The sequence below is a fragment of the Leucopleurus acutus genome, assembly GCF_964270905.1.
Source record: "Leucopleurus acutus genome assembly, chromosome: 3".
NCBI classification, from domain to species: Eukaryota; Metazoa; Chordata; class Mammalia; order Artiodactyla; family Delphinidae; genus Leucopleurus; species Leucopleurus acutus.
Genome location: NC_139145.1, coordinates 69,409,740 through 69,434,963, shown reverse-complemented (window position 1 = coordinate 69,434,963; position 25,224 = coordinate 69,409,740). Strand labels below are relative to the sequence as shown.

Genomic DNA, 25,224 nt, shown 5'->3' with positions numbered 1-25,224 from the left:
TATACACATATTTACTTTTATATGTGATTTCTTCATACTTCTTGAATATGTGTTGATCTGTAATTGCTTCGCTTTTACTCGTGATGGCACTTGGTCAAGGTCACTTTTAATTTGCTATCTTGCAATTGCAGCATGTTTGACAATGAGCAGCACTTTAGTTATGTACAAGGTTTTGGTTTAAGAGGAATTTCTGAGTCAAGTTACGAAGTCCCTGAATTATAGAGTCAGTGTGTAATTTAACAATTACTGAAATTCATGTGGATTTGGGGTGGATGGGGGGTTTGGTTAGAGTTTCTCAGTAGTTTTTTATTTGTTTGTTTTTTGTTTTGGTAGCCTCAAATCCTCCTTTTTCTGTCTTGTAAGATATGGAGTTTATTCATAAAGTAGCATCTTTTCCCCCTACTACTATGGCATAGGGAGACCTTTTTTCTTTTTCCATCAACTTTTAATTTTAGAATAGTGTTGATTTACAACAAAGTTGCAAAGGATAGTACAGAGAGCTAGCTCCTTTATACCTGACCTAGTTTCCCTTCTTGCTAACATCTTACTTTACTGTGGCATATTTGACACAGCTAAGGAACCAACATTGGTACATTACTATAAGCTGAGCGCCACACGTTAGTCAGATTTCACTAGCTTTTCCCTAATGTCCTTTTTCTGTCCCAGGATCCAATTCAGGATACCGATTATGTTTAGTTGTCATGTCTCCTTGGACTCCTGTGGGTTATGGCAGTTTCTCAGAGTTTCATTGTTTTTAATGACCTTGACAGTTTTAAGGAGTACTGATTAGATATTTTTTATTCCTTTTTTTTTTTTTTCCGATACGCGGGCCTCTCTCCGCTGCGGCTTCTCCTGCTGCGGAGCACAGGCTCCGGATGCGCAGACTCAGCGGCCACAGCCCACGGGCCCAGCCGCTCCACGGCATGTGGGATCCTCTCAGACCGGGGCACGAACCCGTGTCCCCTGCATCGGCAGGCGGACTCTCAACCACTGCGCCACCAGGGAAGTCCTGATTAGATATTTTTGTAGAATGACCTCATTTTGGGTTTATCTGATGTTTTCCTCATGCTTCAACCAGGGTTGTGAGATTTTGAGAGGAAGATCATGAAGGTCATTCTCATCATATATCAAAGCTGAATACTGTCACCATGGATTACCTCAATCTTGATCACCTGGCTGTGGCCGTGTTCACCATTACCCTCCCTCTATACTCTGAAGAAGCAAATTACTAAGTGCAGGTCATATTCAAGGGGATGTCAACCCCTGGAGAGGAGAATGTCTAAGGCATTTTTGTTTCATGAAATTATAACCAGTCATTTCTGCATAAAAATATGCCTCACCTGCTTATCTCTATGGTTTCTTTCTTTAACTGAAGGTTTATAGATGATGAATTCCTCTACTAGAAAGGATTTGCAGGGTGCTAAGGATTTCAGGGCTGCATTTTCTGACCTCCTCCATCTGTGTCTAATATGACATACGTCTGATGTGGTCCCCTGCCTAGAACAGATACCTCACAGCTGAAATGAGGTATAGGGAAGCACCAGGTAACAGGGACCCCAGGAGACCACAAGTCTGAATATTCTAGGATTTCTGAGTAGGTAAGGTTTTATTCCTTTAAATATCCCAATTTTTTGTATTTTGACCATTTTATATGGTAGTCCTAAAATATTATGTAACTTATTTTCTTAATGAGTGTGATAAAATGATTTTGTCCCAATTTATAACTTATATACAGCTTGTTACTCCTTCATTGGAGTCTAGACTGAGAACTAGTTGAGTTTTGATCTGCTTTTATTGTATTTTTAATCGTTTCTTCCTCAGCTGTCATTTCTTGTTGCTATCCGTTTGTCTGTCTTCGGCAGTTCCCTTTCAGATTTGCTGTTTCCAATCCTGTGTTAATTTATAATCCAGACAACCAAACTTGTTAGGAATGTATACAGAGTTAGTCAGTACAGTCTGAGATAAGATCTGAAAGCTGGAGATCGAAGCAAGTGTCGGTTGTGTGTTAGTGCGTGGCCATCCAGCATACTTGGGCAACTGCCTGGGAGTTTTATTTTGCCTGCTTGCTGGTATTCCCATGTGGTAGAATGGCAAGATGGCTAAGGTGCCTTACAGTTACTTGAAACAAGACAGTTACAGCTAAACTGCTTTTCATAGTGTCCCCTCAACACATGGTAGATGACTAGGGACCCCTGGTTCAAATTTCTAAAAGAATATATATATATGGATTTTAAGCCTTTTGAGCCAAGATTTAATGTTTACTGAAATTTAAGATACATGGTCATAGTGACTGGTTTTCAACCAAGTACCCTAAGTACTTACCTATACATCAGACTCATTGCTTTTGATAATGACCAAAATGGAAGCATGGTACTTGCATTAAAAATTTAAGTAAGGAAGCAGCCTGAATATTTATTTTAAACGTACTTTATTGGCAGAGTAGGAAAACCCTCCACATAGTGTTAGAATTAAAGATGGCACTCGCATTCTGACATGAACTTGGTGTTGGACTGCGCATGGTTAATCAGTGCGCACCTATAGAGTTAATACCAGAGGGAGATTAAGGTGCTGGAGTCCTTCAGACCAGGACACAGATAAATAAAAGTGCAAACTGACTAGAACAGTCATACTGTTAAGGATAAAAGATTCCTTTTGATGATTCATTTAATTCTTGTAGTAACTGTTTCTTGGGAGTATGCCATGTGCACAGATACTAAGGCAGAGTCTAGGGCCAGGCTGGTGGTGAAGCCACCACCATGTAATCAGGACTCAGGTTCCTCTATAAAATTATGAGTAATTATTGTCTGTGGGTGGTTTAGGTTAATTAGAGGAGAGACTTACAGGGTGCCTAGTAAGAGTAGTGGCATGGGTTCATTCATGATCAGACTGCATCCTTTCCAGAGCTTTCTCTCATTTGAGAAGGTAGAAAGAAAAGTACCATGGACTTATAAGAATTAAATTCTTGTATTCAACAGTGATTTTTCCCTTTTTGGTAGATCCATATTGGGCCCAAGTTGTTATAATAGACTAACTACAGCAATTAATATAAAGCATGGTAATCTAATACCCAGTTTTCATCTTAATTCATTGACTTTCCTGATTGTGATAAATATGTGTAAGAATTCAGATGTCAAATTTATGTCTTTCCATTTGACAGTGGTGATGTGCTTGGCATCATTTCATTGCATTTTATTTGAAGTCTAAGAAGTTATTCTTGAGAATACCAACTTAATATTTCTGTGTTGATGATAGCAGTATATCTAGATTTGTTTCTGTTTTTTTAGTTTTTTGTTCCATAATCTTTGCTACAGATTATTTAAATTTTATTCTTTGTTCTTGTAAGCAATGCCATCAACAGATTTAAGTTTTTTTACTGTTTTTTATTATAAAAGTAATACATCTTTTTAAATAACATTTAGCAAATGTTTTAAAATAGCATTTGAAAAATAAAAGAAAGGTATTAAGAAAAAATGTTATCAGCATCCCTAACTATATAACCATGTGTTCATATTTTCATATATTTGCTTCTACTTTTTATTCATATTTTTACATTATTGAAATACTATTGAACTGTGCTCTGTTTTTAAAATTAACATTAGATTATGGCATTTCTTCTTAGATGGTGCACATGTTTTGAAAACATATACATACGTTATTTTAATAGGCTAAAAAATGTCATGTGAATGTGTTAAAATTTGTGAAATCATTTTTGTATTGTTGGTTCTTGGTTTATTTCTAATTTTCACTATTAAAAACAATTCAGTGGACATCTTTGGGCATAATTTTTTTTCCTGTTATTCATATCATTTCTCTTAGACAATAGTTGTAGAAATGGATTTAATGGGTCAAACAGTAGGAATGTTTTTCTCTCTTTACTGACCTCCAGCTGAAAATAAATGTCATTGTATAACAAATGCTAAATCATTCTTTTTTTCTTTTTTCTTCAGCTTACTACCCTGGGAAATCTTACACCTTCAAGCACTGTGTTTTTCTGCTGTGATATGCAGGAAAGGTTCAGACCAGCCATCAAGTATTTTGGAGATATTATTAGTGTGGGACAGAGATTGGTATGCTTGCTTGTTCATTTTTTCCAATTTGCTAAAGCATGATTCATACACAAACATATGTATATTGCTACTTATCTTTGTGTGTTTTTTTTCCTCCAGTTACAAGGGGCCCGGATTTTAGGAATTCCAGTTATTGTAACAGAACAGTACCCTAAAGGTCTTGGAAGCACTGTTCAAGAAATTGATTTAACGGGTGTAAAACTGGTACTTCCAAAGACCAAGTTTTCAATGGTATTACCAGAAGTAGAAGCAGCATTAGCAGAGATTCCTGGAGTCAGGAGTGTTGTGTTATTTGGAGTAGAAGTGAGTACCTCTTGTTCTGTTTTGGACACGATATCATTTGTAGAAAACTTGTTATTTCCAGAATGTAATTTTGTATATAGAATACCATGTAGGTATCTGATAGTAAATAGCTACCAGTTTTTAAGTGTTGACTACTTGCATGGCACTGATCTAAACACTTTATATATATTAATTTGTTGAACTCTCACAGCAATCCTCTGAGCTAAGTACTTTTGGTCTCATATTGTAGGTGAGAAAACTCAAACACAGGTGCTATGTGTCTTGCCCAAGGTCATAGAGTTAGTTAAAGTTAGATGAAGCTGCATTTGAATCTAGGTTGATAGATTCTTGGGCCTTTACTTTGAACCCCAACTTTTGGAACACATTTTCACCAAAGACAGTATGTTTATTTATGTGTTATAGGAGCTCACCTTGGTCATGTTTTTGTTTTAGAAAAACCTTAGAAGTCATGTAATTCATTGTCCTTCACATTTGAATCATGTGTACCTATTTTTTTAAAGGAAAAAAAATACTCATGGATTCCTAATGCTGATTAAAATGATTTTTTGTTTGGTTTGTTTTTTTGACATGTAGAAACAGAATATAAGTATTTATTCATAGCTTTTAAACACCTCTTGAACTAAAATTTTAAAATTATGAAAACCATAAAAACAGTGAAATCCAAATAATATTAAAGACATCCATGATGTTTTGATAGTAGGTTTCAGAGTAGTAGGTTTTAATAGCCTCAGGTTTAGATATAAAATATTTCTGTATTTTGACTTAAATAATGATAAAATAAAGGAAGCCTATTTGTATAAATATGTCACACCAAATGCTGACTTTTGCACTTTTCTTGCTTGTTCATCATTAGACCTCATGTCTAATCAAAATCATCTTTGAGCAGTCCTCCAGTGCTCATTTTAATGAGTTGTCAGTTGATAATTCTCCACAGCCCTCTTGTCATATGAAGATAAGGTTGGTTGGCATTATTAAAATCTGCTTTCATTGGTTATATAATCCACTTATTGTTGGAGCATGTTTTTACTCTTTATTCTCTGCTGATGAATTGTTACAAGTTCATACTTACAAAGATGGAATCTGTATAATTCATTTTCTGGTGATGTATACTGGGTATTTTTTGCCTGTGCTACAAGTTATTTTTAACTTGGCTTACCTTTATACTACTGGGTGCCTTACCACAACTCAGTTTTCCCACCATTATCTCAATTGGCAGTACTGCAAACGCGTTCTTTGTGTTAGGCACTTGGTGTGAATACAGAAATAAACCCAACTGCGAGTGGCATCAAAACTGAGTGGTAGTAGTCAGCCATATGAAGGTCGTCCAGATGACATAGCTGAAAATCTTTAAAAAAAGTACTCACAGAGCTCTAAGAATATGTTCAAGGTTCCCAGTACAAAGAACATTGATGTAATGCAGTCCCTGACTTAACAAAGAGGCAGCCAAAGCCAGAAATGCTGTTTGTGCTCAAGATCACTAGTGAGTTGGAGGCAAAACTAGATGTGGACAAGGCCATTAGACCTGTAGTGCTCTTTCTGCTCTACCGTGTTGCTGCACATTTGTAAAATACTTGTAGTTTACCACGTTATTACATATGGTTTTTACTTTCCTGCTAGACCCATGTGTGCATCCAACAGACGGCTCTAGAGCTCGTTGGCAGAGGTATTGAGGTTCATATTGTTGCTGATGCCACGTCGTCGAGAAGCATGATGGACAGGATGTTTGCTCTTGAGGTAATTGTCTTACTTTAAAATAAATCATTAGCCAAGGCTTGCAAGTAAATTTGGAGAGTATCAAACATGTAACAGCAGTGAAAGATTTACCTCTTAAATTTGAGCTTGGTCTGACAACAATCAGGCTGATTTCCGGGGTTTCTACAACGCACGACAAACCTCTGAGGTCTCACCATCATATCCTGTTTTACATCTTCTGTCTTTATTTCTAGATGTCTAGTGATGCCAAATGCTCCTTTACATCTTCTTTCGTAACTTTGCTAGTTTTGCACATCAACTAAGAGGTATTCCAGTAAGCTTACTCTGAACTACTGAAAGATTTGCAAATTAACAACAGTTCACCTAGGCTTAACTCGTCCAGGGTCTAGCCAACACCTAGGGTATGGTGGGCCGAAGCCTGGTTCAGCCACTTGTTAGATTTCCTCAGACTTGAATTTCTGGGGATAGGAGGTGTGTCTCTGACTGTGGGCACCACTCACACACAGTGTTTAATGGCTCTCTGCGTGGAGTGTCAAGATATACTTCAGAGTCAGGGAGTTGATGACTTTCATCAGTGTTGCATAACAGCAGCCTTACGTAAGCATTGCCTATTCCGAGACTGTTGAAAAACAAACTCCCACAATTAATCCTTTGAACCTTCACTCCGCATTGTGCATCTCTCTCTTTCATGTTTAATTCTAATTCTATAATAGCTTTAAAGTAATGTCAATCTGGATTGAATTGCTGAATTTTTAACTGATTATTTTTATTGAGAATGGGAAATGTAGATTTTTTTTTTGAGACCCTCCAGTGTTCCATGCATAAGCTGACCTGTGAACCACTTTCTTTGTAGGATTGCTCACTCACCTCTCTAGCCTAAAATGTTCCCTAGGGTGGTGAGTTGGGCAAATAAGAAAGAGAGGAAAGAAAGGAGACTCAAGTCAGTGGGGAGGGCTGATGTAGAAGCAGGCGGGTAGCTGTCAGCAGCAGTGGTTTTAAGGCCCTGGTTGGCCATCCCTTCTCTTATTCCTGAGCAGTGAGTCCTATTTTGCGATTATAGGTGGAAATGGTTTTATTTATTTTATTCAACTATTTTCAAGTCCACTTGGACTACTGGGTTCTCTGGTTGGTTAGATACTAAGTGTTGCTTCTTCCCCTCTCAGCAGAGATCTTTAAGCTGTTCTTACAGTCATAGTTAGCTTCCACTTTTCAAATTTCCTTAGTAATCTGAGTTTAAACACTTCCACTGTCAGATCCGTACTACCTCGGCAGGCAGCTCCTTTCTTCTTTGAATACCTTTATGGTAATGCTGAGGTCCAGAACTTGAAGTGTTTCCAAGGAAGCGAAAAACTAAGAACATACAAAACCAGAAATTTTCCTTGCTTGTAAAGCGATTTCAAGAACTTTTGTCCTTTTCGTTTTTTAGATGTCTTTATTATGCCATTTATTACAGAAAATTTTGATTGTTGGCAGTTCTGTGTTCTACCAAGACTCAGAATAAAAACAGCCATTTTACCATCTGAGCCTCATTCTTTTGGAGGTAGTCTGTAATCTTACTGATTAGGAGGAGTCTAAACAGTGGAGGGGTAATATGGGTTTGAATTCAGGTTCCGGCATTTTGTAAATTAGTGTCCTTGGACAACTTACCTAATATCTTTGCCTCCGATTTCTCATTGGTGATGTGAAATAAAATTCATATTTTTATGGCAAGACAAGAAAAATTTAAACATGAAAAAATTTTCTTTGCCCTTTGGCCTCCTCTCTCCTCCCTACTGTGCATTGTGTATCTAAAGTATGCATCGACCAAACCTCCCATCAGCAGAAATACGTGCTCAACCATAAAGAGCAGACAACCCCTTAAAAGATAACATTCCTTCTTGATCTTCTAAAGGGTCACATGACCCACGACAATGGCACTTAGATCTGGATTATGTAAACTGTCAATAATAGGTCATTTAATGTACAGCCCTCTGTCTCAATTTATGTAACTGTGCTTTGACTTCTAACGGGTGGACCAGTTCTCAGAGCTTTCTGAGGGGCTGTTCCCAGGTTATAATCCTCACTTTGGCTTGAATAAAATTTTCCATTTCTTCCTTTTTTTTTATTGGAGTATAATTGCTTTACAATGTTGTGTTAGTTTCTGCTGTACAATGAAGTGAGTCAGCTATATGTATACCTATGTCCCCTCCCTCTTGGACCTCCCTCCCACCCACCTAGGTCGTCACAAAGCACCGAGCTGAGCTTCCTGTGCTTTATAGCATGTTCCTGCTAGCTATCTGTTTTATGCATGGTAGTGTATATATATCAATCCTAATCTCCCAATTCGGCCCACCCTCACCTTCCACCCCTGTGTCCACATGTCCGTTCTCTAAGTCTGTGTCTCTGTTCCTGCCTTGCAAATAGGTTCATCTGTTTCTTTCTTAGATTGATGGATTAATTTTTTGTCGACTGTGAAATAGAAATAATAGTCATTACGTGGGAGGATTTTTGTGAAGAATCAATGAAATAATGTATCGATAGCACTTAGTACAGTGTCTGATATGGTAAACACTCAAATGTTAGCTGTTGCTTTTATTTTTACTGTAGCTATTATTTGTTTTTGTTGTCTTCATGAAGTTCATCTGATCAGAAAAGTATAAGCATATATCAGCTTCCAAGAGCCAGAATGGACTAGTCCTGAGAAATTCTGAGGAGGGAAGGAAGGAATATGGTCTGGGGTGGATTTGGAAGAGCCTGGAGCAGCCAGCATTGCCTTGCCTTACAGTGCTGAGGTTGAAAGGGAGAGAAGAAGCAGGTCAGGTGGTGATGGGGGAAGGTGTGTGCCACATTTCAGATTTTTCCTCTTAGTCTTAATTTGCTATGGAGGTGCTTTAGTCCCTCAGTCCTTGGGAGAAATGTTAAGTCTCCTTTTTTCTTCTGTGACTATGAAAGTGAAATAGAGGTCTGGTCTGCTCCCCTTCTTTTTTTCCTTGAGAACGCAACTACTTAAGGTCATTCCTGAGACTCCCCATATTGCCTGTTAAGACCATTGTACTAATAAGATTTATAGTTACCGTTATTAAAACTTCTCTGCCAGGATCTGTGGTGTGTGCTTTATTCCACAAAATTTTTTGAGCACCTACCATCTGTCAGGCATTTTTCTTTCAACTTAACAATTGTAGAGTAAATGTGAGATAAAATAGACTAAAACCGTCTCATGAGCTTGATGTCCTTGTACTTCTGGGGAGTTGTTAGTGTTACTTGGGAATTTAATGGGTTTAGTCTTTTTTTTCCCCACCCTCTCTGAGACCATCTTGGCTCTGTGTTCTTGCATTTTTAGGTGTGTGGGTCAGAGTAACCTTTCCTTTGGCCTAGTTGGACTGGTTTTGCAAGTGTAAGGGAAGAACTCAGGAAGCCTATTAAGCTGTGTACCCATTTGCATTAAACAGCTGGAGTTTTAATTGCCCCTTCTAAAGCCAGGAGATAAAGTGAGTGTGGGACCAGTATTGTAGGTGTCCTCATAGCTCAAGGTGGTGGGCAGGAACCTGCCGGTGTCTGGAAAAAGTGCTGCTGTTCTCTTTCTGCTCAGGTACCCTTCTGGGTTGGGGCTGGGAAGGCACCGTGGGAAGATCTGTTAGTCTGATCTAAAGACTTTGCAATCTTAGCAAAGGCGTGAGCCATGCCTTCCCCTAACACAGGTTCTTGGCTTGATTACTTTCGAATGCAATCAATATTGGGCATATCTCTGTCTTGAAGTTAAATAATTTTATGTTTCTGTTTACTGAAGTTTTTTTGTGTGCCTCTAGTGTCCCAGCTTGCCCCTGCCACAGTGTACGGACTCACAGCATCCCTGAGGGTTGCTGGCTTAGGGTGGATCCGGTGCTGCTCTAGTCTGGTCAGGAGAGCACTATGGAAAAAAGCTGCCTTCTTCCTGGGTCATCACATTTCTTCCTCAGACCTGGAAACAGTTTTCTGTCCTTCCTGCCTCATGAAGGAACTAGAAAGATTACTGAGAACTGACCTTTGTTTGCACTTTGGAATATAAAAGGCACTTTCACAGACATTGAAAGTATGATTCAGATTCAGACTGACTGATTGAAAGTCCGTTGATTCAACAGGGAGCAGTAAGGAAGGCAGGCAGCCAGGGAGAGAGCTGCATTTGGATGGCTGGACATTCACGGCACCGAGCTGCAGCTAGTCTTATTCCCCACCCTGCTGTCTGAAGCAAGCACACAGTCCTTTGAGATTTCTGAGGGTTTGATACGATAGTCAGGAGTTGACTGAAAAGCAAGGAGGAGGAAATTAGTCTCCAGATGTCTTTAAAGAACTCAGTGATGACTCATCCTCTGGGATTTGTCCCAACATAAAGGACACTAGCAGCCTCACTTATTTCTTCCTCTTTCCTATGTAACCCTCTGCTGTTTTTTCATTTCTCCAGAGCTGTGGTCAGCCTGCTCTGCACACTCCTGTGCTGGTGTTTGAGGTCCAAGCTTGCTATCTGATAAGTAGGCTATGGCTTACACTCCCTTCTGCATTCTTGGGGATAAAAAGGAAGAGTCTGCCAGTGGGAAGGTTGGGTCTCTGGATCTGCAGCCATTTGAAGGGTTTACTTTGGCTCCATTGGGATGTCCTGTTTATTCAGGTGACTCCCTTTATGACGAGACACTGATCCACGTCTTTTCCTCTAACTTGCATAGGAATCGTGTCTAACCACCTCATCTTCTAAGGCTCTTACAGTGAATGTTGCTTGGGGTAACAAACAGTTGGTCTGTTATTTTCCCTGAGGTTTCTGATAAATACATCCAGAAAATGGATCTCTGCTCTAGAATTCTCCTCCCATTCCCCTCTCCCACCCTCTTCTCCACTTTCTCTTCTTTGCCCTCCTCCTTCCCTTTCCCTCCTCCCCTTCCTTGAGATTTCTGTCCTTAGCTCTTTATTATGATTCCACTGGAACAATTTGGCAAGGATGTTCTTTCACCTGTCAATGAAACTCTATACAACCTTAAATTTTATACTCCTGTTTATGATTCTAAAAAGCTTACAATGGTGGCAATGGTAGCGGTTCTGTTGTCGTCCAGGGGCACATTCTTAAACCTCACATGAGGCTCCTCTACCACCAACATTTCTTACTTACGGGAAGGGCATGCAGTTTAATGTCAGATATTTGGAGAGAGGAAAAAAAGAACTTAAGAATCATTGTTTTACAGTCCTTAGCCTTGATTTCCCTCTGTGTCCCTGGTGCATATAAGTGAGAATATTGGCAAGTGAGAATATTGGCTGCCTATTCTCTTTTACTTGTTTCTAGTCCTTATTACTAATATTGAGAACCATCATAAAGGATTTGTGGTGTGGCTAGTTTGAAATCTCTCCTCATCTCTGAATTTGATGGTATGGCTAAGGGCCATGGTTTTGATAGAGGACACTAATCATTGTGTCCTGGCATGCTTTTTGCTGTTTTAATACAGTGTTCATTCTCATGCTTAATTTCTTCATTTGTCTTTTTTTTTTTTTTTTAAAGCGTCTTGCTCGAACTGGGATCATAGTGACTACAAGTGAAGCCGTTCTGCTACAGCTGGTGGCTGATAAAGATCATCCAAAATTCAAGGAAATTCAGAATCTAATTAAGGCGAGTGCTCCAGAGTCGGGTCTGCTTTCCAAAGTATAAGACATGTGAAGAACGGGTGTGCTACTCACCATCAGGTGACAGGACTGTAAGCCCGGACAAGCTCATGTCTCTAGTAGAATTAAAACGTTAAGTCAAAAACTGGCTCTTTTTTGCGCCTCTTAGTAAAACTTAACCAATTAGACCGTTTGGGTACCAGCATTTAGTTACAGATGTCAAAGGTTTTAGGTGCTGCTTACCTTCTTCTTATGTTAATGTGCTTTTATTTATTAAAAAAATTATAATGGAGGTGCCTGTTTTCTCTATACCATATACACTGATCATACTTTCAAAAGTGCACACTCTTGTGAAATTTTCTTAAATTGTGCACAGTTAAAGACAAAGATCTCCCAGTAATAGTTTGACTTTTGTCTTATTGTAAGATGTATGTTACAATGTTAATGTGGATTCAGTGCTTTTACTTTACAGGTTGATTGAAATAGGATTATTAAACGAGAATTTAAAAACAGGACTCTGGATCGTGTTACCCCTTCCGCTCACGATGCAGTTAAGTTATTTATTATGTTGCACTGGTTTAACCGGACAAACTTATGTTGAATAATTACATATCTTTCTTAATTATGCTAATTTTCTTATTCTGCTCATCATCACTGATTCTCTGTTAATGTTCTCTTTTTTAACTGAATCTTTTACCCGGAAAGACTCATTCGCTCATTGCTTGTTTTAATTTTGTAAACAGATGGGAGGATTTGCAACACCATATCATTAATGGAGGGCTGTTTTAACATCTTTGAAGTATTACTTTAGCTGAATAGCTTTATAACCATCTTGAATACATCTAATAAGCACAAGATTTAGCAAAAAGGTAAAGGCTGGATAAAATGTAGTTTTAAAACATCCATATTCTTGTTTGAAATTTTTTCCACCTACCTTCCAATTACTGTTAGTGCAAAAGGCCTCAGTAATCATTTGGTAGTATTGCTTTTGCAGTCATTACTACCATTCAATAAATTTATTTTCATTAAATACTTATTATAGGGTTTTAAAACTTTTTAAAAAATATTATGTGAAATGTGAAACATTGGTGTCTTTTATATTAAAGTAATTAAAGAAAACGTATTATGTGAATGAAGTTCTTTTGTCTGCCACAGCATGGCTCTTTGAGTACTCTTCCAGGGATTTTAATATTTATTTAAAGGTGTAAAATTTTTGACATTTGTAATCTTTCAACTCATGGAAATTTTTGAAGAATGAAAATGTTTTGTCCATGGGGGTAAATGGATTTTATTGAAGGGCCTTCTTATTTAAGAGCAGTAGAATTTTTTTTTTTTTTTTTCTGGTCAGTGTAACAAACAGCAATCTAGCATTCTTCTTAGGGTTATGTTTAAATTTTTTTCCCAGCAAACTTGTGTGTCAAAAAAGAAGAATCAAAGATTTCTACACATTTTAAAATAGTTTTTAATAAATTTAACCTAGTGCTTCTCAAACTCTAATATGAATACACATCACCTGGGGGATCTTGTTAAAATGCTGACTCTGGTTCAATAGGTCTGGCTTCTGTGCCTGACATTTTGCATTTCCAAAAAAAAAAAAAAAAAAAAAGCCAGTTTCTACCAGCCCTGCTCAGAAGAGACCAACCATACTTTATGAGTAGCAAGGATTTAACTAACATCACCTGTTTTCCTCCACCGAGTCCTGGCCCTTCCTCTCATGAAACACCACCCCAATGAAGCCTTTTCACGGCTGAAACAATTCTGTGAACTTGAGTCAGTTTCCTATGGCTACCATATTAAATTACCACAAACTCTGAGGTTTAAAACAATGCAAATTTATTATCTTCCAGTTCAGTAGGTTAGAAATCTGAAATGGGTTTCACTGGGCTAAAATCTGTCTTTGCCACTAGATTCTAAGCTTCTTGAAAGTAGGACCTGTGCATTTATTCTATACTCATTCTGGAAACTCATTTCGAGAACCTACTAAGTTCTAAACATGTGCTGAGGATAGAAAGATGCCCCAAGGAAGCTTAGGGTCTGGTACAAAATCAGATATATCATAACCTTTCAGTAAAAGTGAATTGAATTATGTCAAAGGTTCAGGAATGTCAGTACAACAAAGTTTAGAGTAATATACTTGTGAATTCTGCGTTCTCCCTTCTTTTTGCAGATCATGCAAGCAAGGTGATGAGGCCTAATTATAGGAAACCTGAATTGATTTTAATACATTAGTCTTTGAATTGGAAGTGTCTCCAATTTTGTAAGGTAACAAAATTCTTTTAACTGATGTAAATAAAGACCTTGAGAACATAAGCAAAAGAATAGTCCAGTGTCTTGAATTGCAAGGGGGTTAGAAACAAGATCAAGACACATCGTTTATTGAAATGCTAAAACATATGCAGAAACTTTATCTGAAATTAAAAGTAATAAAAGTTATTCTAACCAGGAAACCAAATACCCTATAACATCCATTTAATTACCACATTTCTCTAATTAGGAAGAATATTTTCTCTTTTTAAAAGTTGATATTTGGGTAAATATGACTTTAGATCTGGGTGGAACTTTAAAGATGATGATCTCAGGTCCATTTCAGCTGTAAAATTCTACAACGGTTTTCTTTCACAAGTGTGGCTAGTGAGACACAGAGATAGATGTTTCTAGTTGCAGAGGTGAGGAAAGGCTCAGCAAGATGACAACTACATTAATTAACACGTTGCCCTGGGCTTCCTTACATTAGTTGATAACGCTAGAGATTATCAGAAGGAAAGGGGGGAGAACAGTAAAAAGGATCCATTTTAGAATCTATAAAACACTACACTGTTTACATTCGCAAAGCTAAAGGGCTGCTTCCAGCGCCGAGAACTTTCCCTGTGCCCCATCTTCAGTCTAGCCTTACTTCTTTCCAGATGGTTTTGAACTGATTCGGGAGAATGGCTGATAATATGAAAATTACCATTATTTTTATCCTCAGATAACTACAAATCAATATTCTTACATCACTCATGCTTCCTTGATCCTCCATGGAGCATTATTGTCACTGTTTAACCCATGATTAAAAAATTTAAAAATCACTAGGCTACCGTAATGAGATACATCGATTACTTTGATATGGTTATGAAATAATTGCAGTTGGCTTTTAGAATTCTTATTACCATGTTGCTTTTCTTTATCTTTTAAGCCTGAATAGCAGACATCTTATTGAAAATTTATTTTTAGAAGAGATTAAAGTCCAAAATGGTGGTCAAGTAAAATAGCCTATTAATTCCGGTTAAAGAGACTGTAATCTTGATTTCCCTGTTGTAGGAAACAGAATTTTGAACTAGGCCCCAAGGTTCCCACTCTGGTGCACACACACTTTGCCCCTGACAGGCAAATATTAATCTCTGTTCAGCTGTAAAGGGTTTGCTCAAGTAATTAAGGCTTCAAATCAGTTCACCTTAAGATAGGGAGACTGCCTTTGTGTTCTTGATTGAATCAGGTGAGCTCTTAAAAGGGACTGGGCTGTTCCTGGCAAAAGAGATTCAGTCTGTGGGAGGGCTTTCATGGGAGGGAGATTCCCTGTTGCTGACTTAGAAGATTCTCTGTTGCTTACTACAAGGCTGAGGATTTGGGAAGCCAGCAAGGAAACAGGCTCCTAAGTTGTACAAGCACAAGGAACTCAATTTAGCAAAGAACCTCAGTGAGTCTGGAAGCAAGTTTTCCCCCAGAGCCCCCAGGTAAGAATGCGGGCGGGACCCCCAATGCCTTGATTTCTGCCTTGTGAGACCCTGAGCCGAGATGGCCCCCATGTTGTGCCGGGACTTCTGACCTCCAGAACTATGAGGTAGTAAACGTCTCTTAAGCTGCTAAATTAGTGATAATTCATTACACAGCAATAGAAAATTAATGTACTTGCTTTTTTTGTTTGTTGTTTTTTTTGATTTGCAATCATGTTTATATGAAGAAAAAGAGGAAGAAGATAAGTGGGATGCCATCAAGACAATAAATCTAGCTTCTATTAATTTATTTCCAGAAAAGTGGGATGGGAGGGAAAGTGTATGTCTGTTGTATTAATTATGTAGCATTTTTCATTGTAAGGTTAGCTTTTTGTCATTTTTATTGCAGAAAATAGTCAACTTAGAGCATACCTGTCATAGATGAGGCTTCGTTTCTTGATATAATTGTTAGTTGCACAGTATATTTCACTAAACTGTAGAAGTCCCTTGGCTTCAGATTTGTTCATTGTTCTCACAGCTGTTTCCTTGCTGAATTGTTCCTCCCACTTGAGACAGTAAATGCAAGAAATGAAAGGTGATGTGTCTCAGAACCTATGGTTAATACACAAATGCTCACTGTTAACGTATTTTGAATACATGCAGCTTTGAATTGGACTTCTGGAAGATGCATATTGTGCTTTCACAAAATAGCCTGTTTGGCAGCCCCAACTAAAAATGTGGAATGCTTTGTAAATGTCGGAAATGTGGGGATTTTTCCAAGAAATTAAGACCTAGAAATAATACGTGAAACATACAAAGAAGGCAGGTGTAAATTGTTAGCCGTTACCCAAATGTTAGCATCTTTTTGGTTGTATTGTTTGTATGCCAATAAGTGCTTTTTTCTTTTGGAGAATTTGGCAAAACTTAAATACTGTGTCCTATGATGTCCATATTGGATTCCAGCAATTCATTCCTGCAGGTAGACAGCACGATGTAGATGTAACATTGTGTGTGTTTATCTATCACATACCTTTCTTTTCGTATTAAAAAAAAATGGTTGGAGTTGTTGGTGGAGGGAATTGGCAGGAAAGAGAAGAATGGGGGATTGCCTTTACTGGAGAAAGAGCCACTGGTTATGTGATGCATTGTGTAATGGAAAGCTTTGAAATTGTAGACCCAGCTTCATTCTTAATAGCTTTAACACTGGGGGCAAATGTCTCATTTGTACAATGAAGAGATTGGACTGAACTGTACCATGTGTAAGGTTCATTGCAGTTCTAAATTATATACTTCAGATTTTTAAAGTGAATCAAATTTAACATTTGAGCGTCTGTCATATTAAGTAACTGGATCCTCATAACAACCATATAATGTAACTGAAGAACTAAGTGAATAAGTAACTTGCCCAAGGTCATCCATCTGGTTGGAAGTGAGAAGGGTGAGATTTTAACCTAGAATTTAGAAACTGCTGTAACTGCCATAACTACTATGCTGTACTCCCTCTGGCCATCACGAGAGACAGTCATTGTGCGAGGGAAGCCTCTGTGAGCAAGTAATGATGTGTGAGGCATGGGTGGCAAGAGGGGATTCTTTATTTCCAAGTTTTAGAAAAATTTCTATATAGACAACTTTATGCTCTGTTTGCTATAAATAGCTTTTTTTGAAGACTAAACATTTTAAAATATTCTTTAGAGAGCTCATTGAGAAAGGTGAGTTCCATTATATGCCAACCGTCTTGCTGTCTTTAATCTTCCTTTAAATATTAACTAAATTGATTTAGCTATGCATTCAAAAAAGTAATTAGTCAGAAATTTTGTCAATTTGCCCAACCTCTGTATTCAGATCTTCCAGAGATAAATAGAAGCTTAATTTGTCTATGGCGAATATTGACTTTGACAAATTACTTTCTGCATATTTTAATTACAAAATAACTATACTTAGCTAAAACTAAATCCATCTCTTTTAAATACCTGAATATTTTAGTTAGCTTTGAGTAAAAAGTCTTCAGTGACATGATTAGAACCAAAATTAACATAAAAGCTTTTTAGAATTAAGAGGAATGGGAACACACTTATATGGTCGCCCTTGTTCTCTTTCCATGTTGACCAATCTCATATGTTCTGAATAAATCTAGTTAAATCATTTGCTATAATAACCTGTAGACATGAATTTTCAAGCTAAAATCAGTGGCAGGCTTGGGATTTGATTGTACACTTCTTATAAGATAATGACCTTGCTACTGTTTCATGGATGCTAGCAGAAGACATGACATTCCTGGATCAGAGACAAAGGACTTAATTATGCAAGCAGTGTGAGCAGTAGCGTGTGTGCATTGGTTCCCTTTACGCCTAAGTCCCACAGGGGCAATGCAGTATGTACCAGATGGATGCCATGCACTCAGTGGGTTTACACTGAACTTTTATAGCAAACAGTAAGCAAGCCTGTTCTTTGTCCATAAAAAGCTGTTACCTCATTACTCAAGGTTACCGGCTGCATAAACAAGACTGAGAAGTGGGCTGGGTAGAAGTGTTCAGGGCCTTGAAGACATGGCACACCCAGCAAGACCTGGAGGAGTACAAGAGCTCTAAGGAGGACTTACCTCCCAGCAGACAGGTGTGGTGAACTTTAGTGGAAAGGGTAGTGAGGCAGGGCTCTGGTTCTTGTCCTAGCTCTCTGCAGCAGCCTTCAACAAGCCTTTCTGAGACATCTCTAGGTTCTCTTGTATAGGAAATGGAGTTGGATGAGATGACAAAAAATATCTACTCTTTCATCTAGATATTAGGGTTATACTTTTCTGAAAACCTTCATTTAAAATAAGACCGAACAGGTTGCCTAAGGCAAAAAATAAGCCTCAGAATTTTTACAAAATCAAGCAACACAAGCACAGAATGGCTGATTCCCCTCAAGTATTAAATGGATTCTTAGGAGAGAAGATGAATCATTGTATTGGTTCAAACAGGGATGCCCTTTATAATTTTAAGAGACATACCTTAACGCAAACACAATTATAAAAGCGTGAACAAGAAATGTTACCTCATTTTCTTTGATAAACAAAAAAATTCCAATGATTATATAAGGCATAAGGGCATTCATTAAAAAAATTATCATCTTTATGGAATGTCTGGACCAGCTTAGAGATTTTAGATTGAATGCATTGTTTGAGATTTTTTTTCAAGAACAAATGAATGAGAGCTCATTACTTAATCTTGTGAAACACATTTTATAGATTTTTTATTTTAGATTTTGGAATAAATTCTGTGAATTCACAAATTTTGCTGAAGATTACTACATTAAGATCAGCTTTGTTGGTCGAAACTTCTCAAAAATAGGGTAAGCATCTACTTTTCACCCCTTGAAAAATTCTACTCAAAAGAACTACTAAATTTTTAAATGAAAGATACTTGGGAAGATGTTAAATGATTTGAGTCCACATTAACTTGCAAAATAGCAAAAATAGTTCTGGAAAATCCAATCATGCTATCACTGTTAAAATTTAGATTGTACACAAAACTCTGTTTTGGCTACTTAGAATGTGGAAAGATGTTCCGGTACATGGGGTTTATTTATATTAACATCATCCAGCAAACACATTCTGTCACTGATAGACCAGCAGCACAGGTTTTGAAGTATTTTAACACATGAGAAATAGACTGCAAGCAAACCTTGGCTACCAAGAGTTTTCTGGAGTGAATATATATGGGTTTGTCTGTTCTTTCAGTACTGCTTTATTGAATATCTACCCAGTGAAAGCCTCCCTGCTGGGGAATGTCTCCAGAAGAGAGAGCTGTTCTGAAGAAGTTCAGTCTAATGAGAGATAAAACAGGTCACACAGGGTGGTTAGTACAAAGATGAGGTCCTGGACATAATTGGGGAATGCTGGAAAACAAATTCTCCCCAGATGGGTTATGGCTTTTTAAATCCAGGGCCTGGAGCCTTTTCATTTTAATTCTTTCTGGCAGGGTTTGTTTCTTTGGCTTTTGGCTGGTTAGTTTGGTTTAATAGATACAATTATATTGTAATATATAATCTATATTATGGTTTGTTTTCATATTTGTAACATTTCCTGCCTTAACAGGTTAGGACATTTTACTCCTTAAAGGAGCTTACAATCTAGTTGTCTAAAAGGAGCTGCACAACCTGCACTGGCCATGCCCAGCACAGGTGAAGGGCTTCGTACAAAATGGGCAGTAATAGGAGCTTGATACCACTTACTCTGAGCCAGGTACTTAGATGCTGTGACTTCCCTAATACTCATAACCTTGTCGGGTTGTTTCTGTTATCCTTACACAGAGAGGTTAAGAGCCTTGAGCTAGGAGTTGGTATGAATGAACCCTGTTTTATGGGCTCTCCCACTAACTGCGTAGCCTTGAATATTCTTAAATATCAGCTATGGGGAAGGACAGCTCACGATACATACACCAGGGCAATGTCTAAAAAAATTCTGTTGAGTAGACCAATTATTCGTGGTATGTATCGATTAAAGACAGCTCTGCTGGGGTGTTGCTAGTCGTGCTGGGTGACCTGGGGTTAATGTGCAGTAGGCATTGCGGAACCCAGAGTGCTCAAACCTGATTGCCCACGGGGTGAGGCAAGCAATACAAATAAATGAAATGGGACAGGTAGGCCTGATACGTGTGCAGCCAAGTTTGAGAACCAGTGCTCTGGGACTTCGCTACTCAACGAGCCCCTCAAATCATCACCATCATACCTGTGGGAAATAGAGAATCTCAAGCCCCATGCTAGTACTACCAGGACATAATCTGTGCTTTACCAAAATTCCAGGTGATTCTATGCAGGCTAAAGTTAGAGAAGCATTGCCTAATAATCAAGTGACAGGTTGAACCTCACTCTAAAGCCTTAGAACAGTGGTTCTTAAATCACGGCTATGCATAAAAATCAGCAGGGAGTTTCAAAAAGGTACTAATATTCATGTCTGTCATTGGAAATTCTGTTTCAGTTGATCTCTGGTTAAAATCCTGGAATCAGTATTTTAAAAATTGTCCCAAAGTGAATCTAATATGCCAGGGTTAGAAAAAAAAAACACCTGTAATTCAGTTTTTTTTTTCCCACTTTGAAATTCTATGAAACTGTCTTCACCCAATACATCTTTCTTGTATGGAGTCATCTGATAATTACTTCATATTGAAAAAGGCACTGGGAGAATTTTGCCTGCTTCCAAAACTGTTAGCTGAATGTTAGCTGTTAGTTGAACTAGGTCTGAATGTTTTCTGATGATTGCTATTAAGTAACTCTTCATCTGCCACTCTTGAAGATGGACTTAAGAATTAGTCTGCCTTCATTGGTAAACAGGCAGCCCTTCACTTCGATTTTCAGTCTGTCTATACAGCAAAAATCATCTGGAGACCTTGCATCCACATTTAATGTACTTTCACAGAGCTCAGGATTCTGACGGGGTGAAGGGCACGTGCTTTTAGTCACCCACACACAGGCCCACAGTAAGCTACTGGAACGGTTCAACCAACCAGGTTGTCTTATCTGTTAGGACTTAGAGATCACCTGGAATAAATCGAATTTTATCATCACTCCTGTGAACTCCAGATTTTTCAACTGTTAAAAAAGAAGATCTTTTTACTTATGAGAACTTCATGTAATGTTTATAAAGCACTTAACACAGTCTCAACTCTGAATACTTCTGAAAGTCTAATCTGACAGGGCAGGTCTTCTGATGGAAGATATTCACCTCAAGTGGTGTATATCAAAGACCTTGGCTCAAATTTCTTTAACTTCTACCCAAATTAAGGCATGTTTTTCCCCCTTAATGAACTAGTTGCATGCCTTCCAATCACAAAATAGAAAAAGAGCTACCTTTTCTTATGCAGATGGCATGGCTTATCATAAAGAGCTAGAGGTACCCCAAGAAGCCAAATGATCTTCTGAGAAAAATTAAGTGCCCGCCCCCGCCCCCCGCCCAAGTAAGCAGTTGAATTGAGCGATTCAGTTTATTCAGCCTTGTGGGGCAGGCTGGCAAGCAAATTCAGGTGGGTGGGCCTGCAATCCCAATCACAGGTACTTTAAGAGCCATATTAAGGTTCTTCTGTCAGTGGCAACAGGTCACACCTGTTAACTCAAGTTTAACTGGCTAATTTATCTGTCGTGCTACAGTGGTTTTCAATCTTTCTATCACAGTGCAAGTAAAAAAGAAAACTAACATTTCTAGAGTACTTTAGGGTAAACTGATAAAGCTCGATCAGAAGAGGCAACGTACTGAAATGCTTTGGCTGCTCAGAGGGCTGGAAACATCCATATCTCAGTACAAGCACGCTTGGATCCTAGTCCGGGAACACGTGCACTAGAAGCTCTATGGCGCCCCTTCGGGGCATGATATGGGAATAGGGCTCTCAACACTGCTTCATCCAGAGCAGCTCATCTCTCATGTTTTATTATTTATCTTCCATATAAATCTTCATTTACAGAAAAGTGAAGTCCCTGCCTTTGTGGGATGTAACTTATGCTGGTATCTCGGCTTTCATTTTATAAAAATGGATCATGTAATCTAAATATCACTTGAAGAAAGTGGTAATAGCTCAGTGAAAGGAGATGCAGTATTTTCAGACATTCCTTTTAGAGTCTGTTTTGATAACAAGTTTCTTAGTATTTCCCCCCGGCTTTCTGTTCTATTCTTGTTTGTGGAGAGGCATGTATCTTGTATGTGATTTGTTATGAACCTAGTTGGTGAAATACACTGAGAAATAGTGAATCCTTAATTAGAAATTAAGAATTTTTCAGTAAATCCAGCCTTAGAAATTAACTCATCGAATTTGCTTTACGGATGAGATACTGAAATGCAAACTCATCTCCTCCGCCAGTGATGTGTTCAGTGGGTTTTCATGTCTTCCTAACCAGGCCACATCAAGGCTGTTCACATTTCCTCAGAGCTTTGAGGGGATATTGTTGATTTGCTAACCAAAGCTCAAAGACCTGGTGACTTCACATAAAGAAAAGCTGATCCAAGGTATGAAAAATGAGGACTCACTACTTACTGTTTAGTTAAATACAAATTTATAAATCAGAAAATCATTTTTTAATTGGTGTGCCTACTGTCTTTAGCTATAAGAAGTATACAGTATTTGATACAAATTCCTGAGAGGATTTTGAACTACTTATTTGTGTTCTGTATAAATGCATACATTTGAATATTTGGATTCAGTGCTTCCTTATGCACTGTGAAAGCAGTGAGGCCTGAATAAGGCAGTTGTGTAGGGGAGAGGACATGAGTGACTGGAGTAAAACTCCACAGCTTTGCTGAGGGTTTTGCAGACCTAATTGTTGGTATTTGGTGGTGCTTTCCAATCTGTTTACTTTCCTTTATTATAAATAGTCAAAAGTATGACTGAAACAGGGCTGGCAGAGCTAATATTTCTTTTTCCTGGTTGCGTTCTGTCTCCAGCCATCCTTCTCTCTGCAGATTTAATTTTTCAACAATGATTTGTATGTGTATGTATGTTCTGCATGTCAGATGAACTCTGAGGATACAAAGACATAATATGAAACTGCCCCATCTTAAGGCACTTATCTACTCGTAAGGTAATTTCTAATTCATCAAAGAATTCAAAAGTGAGACTTACCCGTAATTCCTGCTAGTAATCAATTTTTAGGTTTAGGTGTTCAGAAATGTTACTTTTTAAAAAAATGGAGTTAGACACTGTGTCAGTTTAGGGAATGCTAGGAAACATAATAAATTTAATCAGATAAACACTTTTGGCAAAGTCATAATACAACAGTGCATTTTTTCCCAGTGATTTCTAGTGATTTCTGTGATCTCAGATTATTAAAAACAAACTTTATATGAAATTTAGGAGTAATATTGAGAGAATTATTTAAATTTTATAACAAATCATTAGTTTGTATGCATTATTTCACCTAAATATTAAAACCAAAGTGAATTTTCACTATCCTGAATTGGACCTACTTTCTAGGTCATTTTCAAAGCAACACAGAGAGAATTCTTTTTGTACTTTAAAAATAAAATTTAACTAAATTCATTTGCATTCTCATAGCCGATTTTACTGTCAGTCCTAAAATGAGGTCAAAGGTAAGCTGGTAAGTTCAGGGAAATATAAGGTTATACCTATAGCCTCTAAATATACTGTTTGTATTCTCTCAAGGAAACACACTCAGAAGCTAATTGACAGGGTAGCCTGGGCTTACATGGAAAGGTCATCCATAATGTCAGAAAGGAGTCAGAGACTGAGAATATCCATTAACAAGGGAGATCCGAAAAGATGCCCACTAAGGCTAGAGGATCAATGCTCATTTTCTAAGCTTACCTCATTCAATCTTAAGGAAGAGAGAATGATAATAATAAGCTCATTTAAGTACCACATTGTAAAAAGTATTCCAAATATGCATGCTTATAACTTGTATTTCTTGCATCAATTATTAACTCACTACATGACCAACTCTTCACAAATTTCTCATAATTTTGAAGTTGCAGCATACTTTACTCATTTATTCATAGTTTGATACCATAAGTCAGGTCCCATTTCCCAGAATAAAGACAGCTTCACCAAATTGAACTCTAAACTAATGATCCCCCATACATAATGAGCAGATAGGCACATTTTATTACTTTAAGCTTATCTCAGCATTGAAAAAAGTAATAAAATACTAAGAAATGTAACTACAAAATAAGCGAAATCTTATAACTCTGTAATATTAAAAAGCAAACATCAACTTTGGAAAATTCTGCAGCACATAATTAAAAAGAACTTACACTTTTTAACGTAAAGACTTGTTAGCAATTTTTTTTAAACTGGCAGCTCTTTTTTTTACATTAGAAATATGGGCAAATAGGAAATTGCCAGGTGTTTACCAAAAAAGAATGCAGATGACCACAGCATGAAAAATTATCATCAAAAATGTAAGTGGGGCTTCTCTGGTGGTACAGTGGTTGAGAGTCCGCCTGCCGATGCAGGCGACGCAGGTTCGTGCCCTGGTCTGGGAGGATCCCACATGCTGCGGAGCGGCTGGGCCAGTGAGCCATGGCCGCTGAGCCTGTGCGTCTGGAGCCTGTGCTCCGCAATGGGAGAGGCCACACAGTGAGAGGCCCGCGTACCGCAAAAAAAAAAAAAAAAAAAAGTAAGTGAAAATAGGAAATTACTATCCAAAATACTTGGAAAAGGAAGCAAACAAACAGAAAGACAGTCTGGTACAGTTTTGTATGTAATTAATAAAAACTTTCCAGAGGGAAGATGGTAAATTTAAAAATATATGTATAGACATGTTCTTTAAATTTTAGTAAGTTCTAAGGAGTGAAACATTGAGGGATGCATAAATGGATGTTTGCTTATGAGAGAAGAGACATGGATGGATATTTGTCAAAATATCAATAGTTATTTTCTTTTCAACCATATAAAATACTGAACAGTCAGTTTGAGTGCCAGGACCTAGTCAAAGTACTGTGTATACAGCAATGCCTGAAACAAAAATTTCTGCTTATAGAACTTACATTCTAGTTGAGGCTGATATTTAATGTATTTTGATTTGTTTTTTATGCTTTTCAGTGTTCTCCAAATTTCTTCAGTGAATGTACTTAATCAGAAATACATGTTACTTAATTCATTCTAGTTAAAAGATGAACATCTGTTCTTTTTAAATATCAGGTTCAAATATTTTGGCTAAACAATTTTCTGCTGTCTTAAGTGTTTTGAGATGTTATGTATTGAACTGGGCCACAGAGGCCTTAGCTGTATACAAGAATGTATGACTGCGTATTAAGTTTATTTACAACCATCATTGTCAAGCTAATATTAGGCTCTCTAAACATCATTTTCCCAAACTTCTTCTGACAATAGAGCATTTTGAGAATTTCAAGAATGAGAAAACTAATG

The 25,224-nt window shown here is 37.7% G+C and overlaps 1 protein-coding gene across 7 annotated transcripts in view; it reads left to right on the top strand.

The window, feature by feature from the left end:
- ISOC1 (isochorismatase domain containing 1) overlaps positions 1-24,949 on the top strand; it is a 31,495-nt gene extending 6,546 nt beyond the window's left edge. For 2 of the 7 annotated variants that reach the window (XM_082836301.1, XM_082836298.1), the window contains exons 2-5: positions 3,948-4,067; positions 4,167-4,370; positions 5,988-6,104; positions 11,581-13,241. In XM_082836301.1, coding sequence (XP_082692427.1) covers positions 3,948-4,067; positions 4,167-4,370; positions 5,988-6,104; positions 11,581-11,727 — 588 coding nt within the window. In that variant the 3' untranslated portion in view covers positions 11,728-13,241. Of the gene's footprint in view, positions 1-3,947; positions 4,068-4,166; positions 4,371-5,987; positions 6,105-11,580; positions 13,242-13,848; positions 14,573-15,276 lie in introns of those variants that run through there. The other 5 variants (XR_014326097.1, XR_014326096.1, XR_014326098.1 and 2 more) reach the window with 5 other exon arrangements.
- The last annotated feature ends 275 nt before the right edge of the window (positions 24,950-25,224 follow it).